The 13,859-nt window shown below is 48.5% G+C and overlaps 1 protein-coding gene across 18 annotated transcripts in view; it reads right to left on the minus strand.

The window, feature by feature from the left end:
- MEGF11 (multiple EGF like domains 11) overlaps positions 1 to 13,859 on the minus strand; it is a 384,547-nt gene that overhangs the window by 236,607 nt on the left and 134,081 nt on the right. For all 18 annotated transcript variants that reach the window (XM_070468652.1, XM_070468653.1, XM_070468651.1 and 15 more), the window contains exons 3-4: positions 12,935 to 13,036; positions 8,252 to 8,352 (exon numbers count right to left, since the gene is read on the minus strand). In XM_070468652.1, coding sequence (XP_070324753.1) covers positions 8,252 to 8,352; positions 12,935 to 13,036 — 203 coding nt within the window. The remainder of the gene's footprint in view (positions 1 to 8,251; positions 8,353 to 12,934; positions 13,037 to 13,859) is intronic.

The raw sequence follows: 13,859 nt of genomic DNA on the forward strand, positions 1-13,859 counted from the left end.
TGCTACAAAAACGCCTCCCAAACATAATGAAAATATTTTAAAAATATATACCTGAACTCCAATAAGAGACAGGTAAATCCCTAAGTGTGAGAAAAGGGTAGGGGGAATTTACGAGTTGCAGAAGGTCAGGTGCTGAAGCTAAGGGAATGTCAGCCCTGGCTAGCTTCTACCCCTAGTCCTCAGCCCAGGCTGGGAGCATGGTGGTTAACACCCACACAGGCAGGCTGGGCCTTGGGAGTTGCCAGCTCCAAGGATGTGATACTTGAAAATGCTGCCTAACCAGTCTAGGAAAGAAACAAGGGTTCTGGATGAGGAGAAATGTCTCCCGTAAGAAATAAAAAACAGGAGTGGGGACTGGGGAGTGACTGCTTACAGGGTAAGCAGAGTACAGGGTTTCTTCAGGAGTGACGAAAAAGTTTTAAAACTAGATAGAGGTGATGGTTATACAACACGGTGAAAGCACTAAATGCCATTAAATTGAATACTTCAAAACAGTTTATGACGTTATGTGAATTTCACAATTGTTTTTTAAGAGGGGAAAAGACTTTAATCCTTCTCCCCACAGTATGGAATCTCAAACCAAATTATCAGGGCAAAGACTGGTCTTGAGTCAGTGAAAACCATTACTGTGCCTAATAAGTAAATGCAAAACTAGTGTGCTGCAACCCAGGACGTGGGGAAGGGAAAAAAGGTAAAAAGCTTCATAGAAAAAAAAAAAAGAAATAATTACAGCCTATATGAGGAAACAACCCACAATCAGGGAGAATCAACTATCTCCACAAACAGGAGACCTGATATTCTAAGAACTTGATCTAATAGGACGAATAGCTCAAGATAGAACTATTTGAAGAGACTACAAAAGGAGTATGTTTAAAGTAAGTAAAGCAATAAAAGAAGGATTAGAATTTATAATGAAAAAATAGGACACTACAGGAAGGAAACAGGCAGATCTTAAAAAACAAAACAGGTACTAGAAATGAAACATCTCATCATTGGAATTAAGACCTCAAAAGACAGGTTAATTAGCAGAACGAAAGGATTTGACAAATGGATCGGAGGAAAATGTCCAAGATACAGCCTGGAGAGATAAAGAGATGAAAAATTAGAGCTTAGGAGAGACAAAGGCTGCAGTGAAACAGTCCAACGCTTTGGAGCTCCAAAAGGAGAGAACCGGAAGGATGAAGGAAAGGAGATATTTGAAGAGATATGCCTGGGAACTTTCCAGAACTGATAACGGACATGACTCTTTAGCTTGAGGAAGATGTATACCTCTGAGGAGCCAACAGTATTAATAAAAGTAACTCCACGCCCAGACACAATCTAGGGAAACCACAGATCACTGCAATGACCCAGTCCAGAGCGCAACAGAAAAACATCCTCAGACTACTGAAGGAAAATGACTGAGAACCTGGAATTCCGTCTGCAGCTAAACCACCAACCAAGAGTGACGGCGAAAGTAATGGCATCCTCAGACAAGTTAAAACATTAGAGTCAATCACTTCGTAGACCCTTCTGGAAAGAAACCACACACACAAAAAAAAACCCTTTAAGAATGAAGCTGAACCAAGAAGGAAGAAGTGAGAGGCAAGAAGAGATAGCAGCAAAGAAACCAGTCAACAGGAGTTAAATTTCAACACAAATGACAGCTGACTGTACAAAACAACGGCAATAGTAAATCTGAGGTACCTAAATCCCAAACTGGTACAAGCAGGGACTTCCCTGGTGGTGCAGTGGTTAAGAATCCACCTTCCAAAGCAACAGGACTCGGGTTCAATCCTTGGTCAGGGAAACTAAGATTTGCACATGCCACGGGCAACCAAGCCCTCCCGATGCAGCTACTGAGCCCGTGTGCCCTGGAGCCTGTGCCCTGCAACGAAGGATCCCGCATGCTGCAAATAAGAACCAATGCAGCCAAAAACAAACAAGTATTTAAAACTTAAAAAAAAAAAACGCTTTAAAAAATGGCGCGAGTTTGCTAGAGTAAGTCTTATGCGCCCCTCAGGTTCCCTCCTGGCAGCCAGCCTCCTGGATCTTCCGCTGTGGCCCCTCCCCCTCAGTCACCCACACACAGACTGACCCCTTTGGGCCTGGGGGGGACAGTTCAACCAGGTTACCCGAGTATGCTGAGCACCTCTCAATGAGCTCAGCCCATCAGCCACATACCTGGAACTTCTGGCTGACCCCTCCACTTCTGGATCTGGATGAAATCCACACAGCGAGGGGGAGGCTTTGGCATTCCCAGTGGCCACTGAAAGGGCTTCACTACACAGTCTGGAAGTTTGGCGGGGGGTTACTTCCCCCTGGGGGAGACGCTGACCAAGGGGAGACAAGAGACATGGGGGGTGTGTAGAGAAACTCCCCCCTCCCTGGCTACTCTGAGACGTGCTCTTCTCCCATCAGGAGAAGCCCTAAATATCAAGGGGACGCACCTGTTGAGAACCCTCTAGGCTCTTGGCAATTTACCAAAAGTTGAGGTCAGCACAGCAACCATGCCTTAGCATAATTAACATCAGTGGTTTTCAAAGAGTGGTCCCACTATAACAGCATGAGCATCACCTGGGAACTTGTTAGAACTGCAAATTCCCCAGCCCCACTCCAAGTTTTCTGAATCTGAGCCTCTGAGGCTGGGACCCAGGGGTATGCATGGTAACAACCCTTCCAGGTGATTCTGAGATTAGGATATCAAGTGATTGGTAAAGCATTGTGATTACCACGGCATCTATGCGGCACCTGTGATAAGGATTTTTCTATTCACTAAATACCTCTGGCCTTCTGACTTCAAGGTCTGCCTGAGCGCTCTTTGTTGTGGTTTAGTCACTAAGTCCTGTCCAACTCTTTGCAACCCTATGGACGCCTGCCAGGCTCCTCTGTCGATGGGATTCTCAAGGCAAGAACACTGGAATGGATTGCCATTTTCTTCTCCAGAGGATCTTCCCAACGCAGGGCTTGATCCTGCATCTCCTACATTTGCAGGCGGATTCGTTCTTTCTGAGCCACTGGGGAAGCCCATGCCAAAGCCCTCTACTCTCTGTCAAATCAACCAGCAACATCGCAGAAGGTGACTGCTCCATCAACCCGGGTCCTGGGGTGATGTTTTCAAGGAGCAGGCCCCAGCTGGCCCTCAATGGACATGTAACGTGAACAAGACATAGAACTTCATTGTTTTAAGCCACTGGGATTTGGGTGCTGTTTGTTACTGCAGCATAACCCACCTCATCAAGTCTGATATGGGCCAATATTTTCAAAGAACAGAGCTTCCTAAAATGCCCACTGCCCTATCTTGCAAGAAAGGAGAAAGAAGGAAATGTGCTTGTACTCAATGATCTTCAGGAAATATTTGATACCTGGACAACCAAGAGTGGCCAGGACTCAGCTGTCTCTGTAGATAATGGGAGGGGATGGGTAGCTCTGGTGCAGGTGGTTCTAGAAGGACTGCCAAGAGCTCTGGGTTGAGGATGGCAGTTCTGGGCCAGAGGAAATGGTACAAAAAGGAGAAAAATAGGCCAACCTGCATGTGTACCAAGTGTTATGCTTTCTAGGACACTCATTTATTGTTTTATCTTTCCTCCATCCACGCACAGGCATGATCCAGCCTATGCCACAATGGGTGCAGAGAGGCAAACGGAATTGCCCAAGATTACACAGCAAGTTGGTGGCAGAATCAGCTAAGGCTGTCACTCCCAAGTAAGTGTTCTCCTAGCACCTGCCAAGAAACAGGCTCCAGGAAAATGGTTTTGGAGGGAGGTCAATATCCCCCTGCCCCTTCCCAGAGCACAGGTGATGTTCTTGTACAGGGTCCCAAAGACTCGGGCATCAGAAGGGTTCCCCCCGGACTCTGGTGAACTTGGAGGTTTTCAGGTTTACAAGCTTCTCCTCTAGCACCCAGCATCCTGGCCCATCCTTCACCCTCTCACTACTATTTCTTCCTCTCACAAGTTCCCAGACTTGGGGCCTCCACTCTTTGTGGAAAGGTGACAAAGCCCATAGGGGACTGGCTGGTTCCTGCTCCCTTTCCTCCCATCACAATAAGCAGGAACAGAGTCCTGGGAGTGGCTAACACCCACCTGTCGTGGGCTGAATCGTGTCCTGCTAAAACCCATCTGTTGAAGTCCTGACTCCTGGTAACACAGAATGGGACCTTATTTGGATCTCACAGAGGTAGTCCGGTTAAAATGAGGTCACCAGGCTGGGCCCTAATCCAGTATGACTAGTGTCCTTTAGTGGGGAAATTTAGAGACGTGCACGAGAAGAAAGTCATGTGAAGAAAAGAATTATGGCGCCACAAGCCCAGGAACTCCCAGGAGCCAGGAGAGAGGCCTGGAACAGATCTCTGCTCACAGATGGTCCTTCAGAATGGACACCCTGATGCCCTGATTTTGGACTTCTAACCTCCAGAATGAGCTTCCCAGGTGGCAAAGTGGTGACGAATCTGCCTGCCAATGCAGGAGATGCAAGAGACACAGATTCGATCCCTGGGTCCGGAAGATCCCCTGGAGGAGGGCACGGAAACCCACTCCAGTGTTTTTGCCTGGGAAATCTCATGGACAGAGGAGCCTGGGGGGGCTACAGTCTGTGTGGTCTCCAAGAGTCAGACACGACTGGGGGCCTGAGCACACACAGCCCGCACAAACTCCAGAGTGGAGAGAGAATACACTTGCTGTTTAAGCCACGCAGACTGTGGCGCTTCGCAACTCTCGGCCCTGTAACCTGCTCCTCAGTCCTTGTTTCCCGTTGATCCTAAAATCACCTCCATGGACATCCCTCTCTGCACTCCATCCCCCCAGTGTCGATCAGCACATAAATTACAAGTGCCCTAGCACCGAACTGGCCCCCAGGAAGATATGGGGATGAACTTGAAGTAGGTAGAGTTGGCAGCATCAAAGGATCTAGATCGAGTCTGTAGATCCAGGTTCAAGTCCTAGCCCTGCCCCGGTTGTGATTTGGGAACCCAGGAGGAGTCCCTTCCTCACTCTGGACCTTACTGTCCCATCTGTACTGTGATAAGATTGACTTCCATGATCTTAGAGTTTCCTTCCGGCTGTGAAATTCTGCCGTTTTCAGTCTAGATAATATTTGTTTGCAATCATTTTTGTACTCTTCCCTAGAAACTTACTGTTATAACCTCACCTCAGGGTCCACTTGCCTCATGAACCTCTTCCCTCACTCCCAGGACCCTCCACAACTTTTTTTATAATATTTTCTTTTATTTATATTTATATATTTGACTGTGCCGGGTCTTAGTTGCAGCACATGGGATCTTTGATTTTCGTTGTGGCGTGCGGAATCTTTAGTTCAGGCATGCGAACTCTTAATTGTGGCCTGTGGAATCCAGTTCCCTGACCAGGGATTGAACCCATGCCCCCTGCATTGGGAGCACAGTGTCTTAACCACTGGACCACCAAGGAAATTACCCCTACTCTCACTCTCTCTCTCTCTCACTAGTCCAAACCCATTTCCCTTGAACAGGCCCCATTAGTTAACATATTTACAAGGCAGGATAATGTAGGCATTTAATAAATACTGTGTTGAAACACCCTGTGATGCCTTCCTCTTCTGCAGCTGATTTCTCATTAAAGCTCAACAAGTGGGTGTGACTAAAAAGACAGCGTCTCCTCTTAACTCCTTTATACACCCTGTTTTCCAGAGATGCCTGTCAAAGCACGGACAACGCTCTGTTGCACATATTCATGAACCAGACGGCCTCCTCCCACAGGCTGCAGGCTCCCCAAGGCAACAACCATCACTCCTTGGTGTCTACATTCCCTAGCATTTGCATAATAGGAAGCAACAAACATAAGTGGAGTGGATAAACACAAACATATGGCAGAAACTCTTCACTGTGGTCCAGAGGACCCCGTAAAGGTTTCAAGGGATCCATGAACTCACGGAAATTGTGTACAAAGGGCTGTGTGTGCACGTAGGTTTATCTATGTGGTATGCATTTGCCCAGCGAGAGGATCAGTGGACTTCTGAGAAATTAAAGGTCAAGACTGAAAAAAATGTTAAGACCGAAAACCAGGAAGTGGGGAGGTGACACGTATGAGCCCCTACCCTGTGCTGTACCTGGAGGTGAATGTATCACTATTCCCGTTTTGCACGAGTGGACACTGAGGTTCTGAGGGAGAGAAGCAGCGTGTCCAGAGTGGCTCAGATAAGACTCGAGCCAGGCAGCCCAGAGTCAAATCCTATCACTTTCTAGCTCTGTGATCTTGGTCACGTTTCTTAATGGCTCTGAGACTCAGTTGCTCCGTCTGTAAAATGGGAGAACTAAGGGTAGCTACCCCAGAGGGTTGTTGTAAGGAGTTGATGCCTTAATGTATGCAAAGTGATCGGAATGGTGCCTGACATGGGGTGTGTAGGCTGAAGACAATGATAAGGAGGACAAAGAGGAAGATGCTGGGAGGGGCAGAGCTGAGATGCAAACCCAAGCTGTGTGACTCTTGCCCCTCGGAACCATCACCCAGCGTGCGCAATACCCCATCTCACTGCTGAAACTCTGTGGTGCCCTCCTAGGAAAAGCCTCCAGCCCTGAAAGTGGCTTTTCGAGCTTGGCTTCCTGGATGTGACAGGCCTGTGGCACGGATGCAGCAGGCAGTCTCTGGCTGTTACATAAGGAGAAGGTGGGAGGCTATAAGCTGCCCTTCCTGGTCAGCAAGGCTGAGCCTGTGCAACCAGGACACTCTGCTTCTCCCCATCTTCATCTTCCAAGAGCTGTACCGACATCCACTAATGGAACTTAGAAAGGCGATGTGCTCATCCATTCCTGGAGCCCTTGCTGATGACCAAAATTCCTGTATAATTTCGCTGTGCCCTGAGCGCCAACGGGCCACTCACATCCATCCTGCTCGGGCTTAATGAGTCCCATGTCCACCCCACACCTGATTCTCACTCTGCTTGAGCAGCCAGCAGCAGCAGTAAAGACGTGGTCCTGATCTCACTTCTACACCTGGGTCCCCTCAGTGGCCCTCTCGCAAGGGAAGTGTCGACCTAGGCCTTGTTCCAGCACGGTCCTCTGGCCTGCTCCTGGCGAGCAACCTTTTGGGGTTTGCTTTGGGTGAGTATCTTTGTACTTTTCTTGCAAAACCATCATTATTGAACCCATTTGTGAGAGCATTTTTCATTCATTCCTATAATGCAATTAGGATCGAGTTTCTTCAGCTTTAGGGGAGATGTAACATCAGTAGGGGAAAATTGTCATTTCATTCCCAACATCAATATGCCCACTCTGCCCAAATTCTCTGTCTGGTGCTAACTTGGTTTACCCTCTCAAAAGGCAAGGAGAATACTAAAAAGGAAACTCACTCTCCAAATTAAGAGGCAGAAGCTTTGGGGCAGGATTCTTCTCTCAGCCATTAAACCGGGGGCTCCTAGCTTTTCTGACACTCTTCTTCAGGGGAGGGAACCCCTAATGCCTAGTAGAAAGTTCCATACTGGCCCTCTCCATTGTTCAGAGGTGAGTAGGAAAGAGTCCTCTAGGGCCTGACAACAGGACCCTACAATCATCCTTCCAGAGAGGTTGAGTGACTTGCCCAAAGCCACATGCGTATGAGGCTGAGACCAAACCCAGGACCCAGATCTGCAGGCTCCTGGGTGTCCCCGACTGCAAGATAGTGCCCTCTACCCACAGGCCTGCAGCTGCCAGAAACCTAGCCCTCATCTCTCTGGGGACACCGAGGCTTCGGTTTTCTGTAGACAAAGAGGGGAAGAGTTGACAGGTACCTTTCATGAACCTACCTTTTCTTCAATGTTTCCCAGTCCTTTTTGGAAATCCTCCCAATTACTGGAACCAGCCTCTTTCTGTCTTATTCTTGCCATGCTCCTTCTAGGTACTACAATCTTGCCATCCAAGGATTTCACCTTCCCTGTTTCCTCTCCTCCATCCATCCATCCATCCAACCACGCATCTCTCTACGTCTCCATCCACTTATCCACTCAGCTCTTCCTTCCTCCCTGCTCTGTGCCAGGCCTCAGCACTTCCTCCCCATTGCTCCTCAGGGCATCCACTCCAGAAGAGTTCACTACTCTCCTGACCCCATCAAAGCCTGGAACAGATGTGCTCACATCCACCCTCTTTAGGAGGCTGATCTGATAGGCAAATTTGTGCTAAAGTGTTTGCACCTGACCCATTATCACCCCAGAGCGGGCAGCAGGCAAGGACTTCTGGAGCCCTCAGGTCACTGCCCAGGGCCTGGATGACAGCCCCACCCCACCCCCTTGGTTCCCCTGCCCGCACCCCCTCCGCCCCACGTACGTATGCAGAAGTCTCCATTCTCATAATAGCCAGGACAGCACTGGGATCTCCGCCGGTACATCGTCCGCAGCCCACGCCGATACGCCGTCTTATAACTGATCCTAAGGCACGGGAGAGAAAGCCACTTGAAAGTATTGAAAATCAATCACTCCTGTTAGAATGATATTTGTGTTAAGCTATATCAAGGATGCCATTCAATAATGACTTTAAAATGCATGGCAGCTTCGAATATGAAGGAACACAATAAAGAAAAATCGATGGTGAGATCCGGGCCATCATGAGACAGATGTATTACTGACTCGGCAGTGTTTGCTATACCTGCTGATTTTTCCCCAGTCCCTTCAGAATGATATTTAGAAGGGCTGTAGAAGATACTTTGGGGGTTACATTATAGATGATAACTGGAGGCTTCTCCTGAAAACCTCCAGACTCAGGGCTGGAGCAGCCCATGGGGTGACCTGGATAGGAGTTGGGCCCTAAGAGTGTCTATGCCAACTGCCACCACCCCAACCACGACTGCTCATGGCTCCTTGGGGATTGGTCCACCCAACTGGAGAACTGAAGCCAAGTCATCCAAAGGACTCCCCGAGTCTGACTGGGTCCCAGAGAGCAGATCAATCTCCCTCACACCAAAAATAACACCACCTGGGGGAGAGCTTTGCATGCCATCTTGGGAAGGCTCAGAACCAACACCAGCTCTGCAGAAGAAGCAGCTAAGATCCAGAGAGCAGAAGCTCAGAGGCCTGGATTCCAGTTCTGATGCTGACATGGGTGTTGAGACTTCGCCCTGTGCCAGACACACTTGTAGGCAAAATCTCATTCCAGTCTCTTTCTGAGACAGTAGCATTATTATGCCCCCTTTTATGTGTTTATTTTTCTTTCTTAGAGTTTTTATTCTTAATCTGTTTTATGAAAATCCCCCTTTGTTTTATGGATGAGAAAAGTGGGAAGTTAAGGACTTGCTGAAGGTCACACAGCTAAAAGTTTCAGAGCCAGGATTCAAACCGAAGTCACTCTCATTTCAGAGCCCCTGGGTTTAACCCAGTGGGAACTGAGCCCTGAGCCAGTCCCTGCTGGGTGGCTTGCTCGGCTTATGGGATTGCCCCTGTGAAGCAGTAAGACAAGGGAAGGGATGGTGTGAGGACTGAGCCCAAAGGTGAAAGTGTTAGTCACTCAGTCGTGTCCCCATGGACTGTAGCCCGTCAGGCTCCTCTGTCCACAGGATTCTCCAGGAAGAACACTAGAGTGGGTAGCCATGTCCTTCTCCAGGAGATCTTCCTGACCCAGGGATCGAACCCAGATCTCCTGCATTACAGGCAAGTTCTTAACCAACTGAGCCGCCAAGGAGTCCTCAAAGAGGGAGTCAAAACTGGGTGGACAGGCAAAGCCCCTTCCTCACACACAAGGTCAAAACGGAGGAGATTTGAAGTGGTTATTAAAGACCAGAGAAAGGAAATAACTCCCCAGGGTCAAAGTTAGACTCAACCCAAGTCCTTGGGACTTGAAGCCAGAGCTCTTTTATTTCCCCACCAGCACCCTAGGAGAGCCAGCCCTGGGGACCCCTGCTCGGGGGGCATCACTGGAGATGCCCATATTCCACTTTAACGTGGAGGGTCAGGCTAACTTGGGCAGGGAATCTGACAGTATGGGCTGGGCGAGCCCTCCCAGTGCTTACAGTGCTCACTTTATGACAAATGACAGTGTGGGACTCCAGGGAAATCCGTGATATTTGGGAATGTCGTAAACTAAGGTCATTCTACTTTGTCAAAAGCCCATAATGGAAGGTAAGCCAGCCTCCAAGCAAAGCTGCTTCCCCAGCACAGGAAGGCAGCTCCCGGCAATCTCAGGAGTTGTACAAGCCTCCCAGATAAAGAATGACTCAGGGTTGACTCAGAGGTCATGCAGTCCCTGTCTCCCACCATCAGGGTTATCCCCAAGCCCTTCCAGTGGAGAGGCAGTCTCAGCATCATTAAAGCCTCCCAGGAGAGAGGTCCCCCACTTCTTCTTGCTTGCCCATCTTTGCTGATTCCCGGTGCTGGGGTGGCAAACAGGAGACAGAAGGGGCCAGAGGCCAGGCTGCTATCAGATGGATACTGTGTTCAAACAAGACATCCCACACTGAAGGAGACTGATGGCGCAGCTGTCAGCATGCATGCTCCAGGGCATCAGGAAAGCGGCAAAGCAACTCAATAATTTAGCAAAATAATTCATGTTCCAGAAATGCAGCCTATTTTAATAAGCAGCCGCTCACTCACCCTTCCCCAGTGGTGATGGAACGCAGCTCCAGCCTCCAAGTACCCAACAAAGTCGCTCCTCAGAGCAAACCTGGCTCTGGCACAGGGCTTGACAGAGTCAGAGAGGGAGCAGGACTTCTCTTTCTGCCTCTGCCTTTGACCAGGGCGACAGGCAGCTACCTTGGCAAATTAGGGTAGGTGAAGGGGATGCAGTAATGGCTGAGTAGTTCCTATCAGACCCACCCTCCTGCAAACAACTATGCAATCTGGGGGTGGGGGGGTGGAGAACAACCTACCTAAAAAGCACTAGAGAGAGAACAAAGGCAGATTTTGGAGGGAAGTAGACACTTGGAAGAAGGGAATGACACGGGACAAGATGAGCCCAGGGGCAGGTCCTGGTCAACAATATTCCAGGTGGCTAAAACTCAGATAGAGGACACACTGCCTTAACTGGTTTGAAGAATCATAGGACAAGCTGAGGGTGAGACAAGTAACTAGAAAGTGGCAAAGAAAACCCTAGAAAGGAGAGAACCACAAAGAGAAAGTCCCATATTCTTTGTAAAAAATTCTGCCCAAAATTCTGGCCTTGAATTGCATGTGTGGAGGGCAGGTTACAAACGATCCAGAAAAACCTGAAAATATTGAACTTTCAGAGTTTGGAAACTGAGTTCAGCCAAATTAATTAGCTGCTAAACAAACAACCAGAAACAACAATATATGAGAACATAAGAGAATTCAGTCTCTTTTGTTCGTAATGCCAAGAATACAATTCAAAATTACTAGACACATAAACTAGAAAATTGTACCTTTATAAAAGAAAAGGCAATCAATGAAGACCAACTCTCAGATGACCCAGATGTTAAAATTAGCAGACAAGGATTTTAAAGCAGCTATTATATCTATGTTCAATGTTTCACAATATTTCACAGCAAGTTACTAGGAAAACCCCCAAAGAAAATGAGGACTTTGGCTTTTCAGCACAGAGAAAGTTTCACTATCCATATTTCTTCCCAACATGATTCCTACATAACATCAGAGAGCAACCAGGCCCACAAGGAGGAAGCAAAAGAAATTGGGAGGCAACACAGATGCCCAACAACTAGGAAACAGGCCTACCAGGCATCCTCTCTCTCACTGACCCTTCATCTGCTGAATTATCACTCCCTTAAGTAACAAAGCTACCTTGCTTGTAACTAACCCCTCAGTTTTCTCCACTTACCCCTGCTCTTTTCAAAGTATTTTTACATCCCTGACCTCACTGGACCCTACAGGTATGTAGGGCAAGTGTTCGAGTGTTAGTCACTCAGTCTTGTCCAACTCTCTGCAACCCCATGGCACTAGGGAGAGAATGGAGGAAGGAAGAGAGAATGTGTTTTGTTGGATGACCCTGGGCAAGTCATTCTATTTGGGATTCCCTGTGGACTCATCAAATATGTAATGGCCCGCCAGGCTCCTCTGTCCATGGGATTCTCCAGGCAAGAATACTGGAGTGGGTAGCCAATTTCTTCTCCAGGGGATCTTCCTGACTCAGGGATTGAACCCAGGTCTCCTGCACTGCAGGTAGATTCTTTACCATCTGAGTCACCGGGGAAGCCATGTGGCGCAAGGGTCATTACATATTTGTTGAGTCCACGGGGAATCCCAAACTAGAATGACTTGCCCAGGGTCATCCATCAAAACACGTTCTCTCTTCCTTCCTCTTTTCCCTCCCCAGTGCCATCAGAGCACGGCATAATTTCCAGGAGGGCTGCAGGCAAGGGAGCAGGATTCCCATGTGCAGTCATTCAGATGGAGCTCTTTCCATGGGCAGCGTGGCTAAGGCGCCAAGAGGTCCTGGACTCAAGCCTGCACTCTGTTCTCCAAGCCAGGTCCCCTGGGTGGGACTACATCTGCTCCAACAGGAGCCTTCTGAGGTTAGCTTTCCCCCAGAAGCAGACCCTGAGACAAGGATTCAAAAGCACGCAGTTTATCTAGGAGGTGATCCCAGGAAGCACTGGGAGGGGTATGGAAAAATGAAACAGGGAAGTCAAGGCAGCCATTCAGGGTGTGCTTTTGAGCAGCTCACTGCTGTGGGTGCCTGGGGTTCCATTCCCCTGAGGACCACGAATCTTTGCAGAACAGGCCTTAGAGTTGGCCCCTCTGCCCTAAGGGTAAGGAAGCTGAGATATTCTTCCACTAACTCCCCATCTGCTATTGGGTGAGGGATGCCCCCCAAGGGTAATCATCCTTGAGCACTTTCCACCTGCCCTGCCCATGAGCTGCTCTGACTACAAAGAAGCCCTCAGCAGCACCTCTTGGGTGAACACCAGGAGGGTACCAAGGGGATGCAGGGCGTGCACTGACTCCATCTGCTAGGCGGGCTTTTCACCAACTTGTAGGAAGGTGAGCCTGAGGGTTGCCTCTCCTTCCCTCACCCACCCTCTACCTACTATCTGAGAGAGGTACTCACCTGTGTCTGGTACACTTGAACCAGTTGAGGATGTCTGTGCAGCGCGTGTAGTAGATCTGATCAAAGGGGTGTGCGTATGATTCTTGGACGGTCACGGCATAGCTGAGAACCAGACAGGAGATGGAAGCTGTGGTCAGTTCTTGGGAGGTGGAGCTGATATTCAGGATGGGGTCTCCCTTCCCGGGGGAGCCAGGCCTCAGGCAAGTGTCCAGGGCTCCAACCTCCCCTGCCTGACTCCATTCTCCTCCTGCCCTAGATACTCTCAGGTTTCAAACCTTCCTGACCTCAGGTAAGATGCAGGACACACCCCTTACTGTCTTTTGAAGCTCATCTTTTCAGCTCATCTTCTGAAGTTCTAATTCATTTGTTCATTTAACAGAAAATGAATGAAGAAAAGTTTGCATTTATTCTACTTGGTGCTGGAAGGCCCAAAGCCAGCAATTTTTAAAATACTTTATGCTTGTTCAGATCTTCTTTTCAAAGTGCATGTATGGAAGCTGATCTTTGCTGCAACGTTATGAAATACATGGTCACATTTTATAGATGAAGAAATAAAGGCTTAGAGGTGGCTTGCCCAGGTCACACAGCTGGTACCAGTAACTGCTCATATTTGAATGTTCAATGTTAAGTGTTTTAAGCCCTCTTAATCTTCATCTTATAAGGTAGGTAGTAGTGTTGTCAGCCTCATCTTACAAATGACAAAACAGCATCAGAGTGGTTAAGTGACTTCCTCAAGGTCACCCAGGTACCCTCTGCTCTATTATGTTTCTAGTATAGCTGGGGATGCATCGAGGCCATGCCCCCAGACCTCCTGATCAAAGTGGCATCTTGTTACCTGCCTATTAGCTGTAAACTGGACCAGTGGGTAGAAGCCACTGGGAAGCAGCTCTCAGCTTTACCAACATAAGCCTTTCTACCTGCCCAC

This window comes from Odocoileus virginianus, chromosome 6, assembly GCF_023699985.2.
Source record: "Odocoileus virginianus isolate 20LAN1187 ecotype Illinois chromosome 6, Ovbor_1.2, whole genome shotgun sequence".
Classification (NCBI taxonomy): Eukaryota; Metazoa; Chordata; class Mammalia; order Artiodactyla; family Cervidae; genus Odocoileus; species Odocoileus virginianus.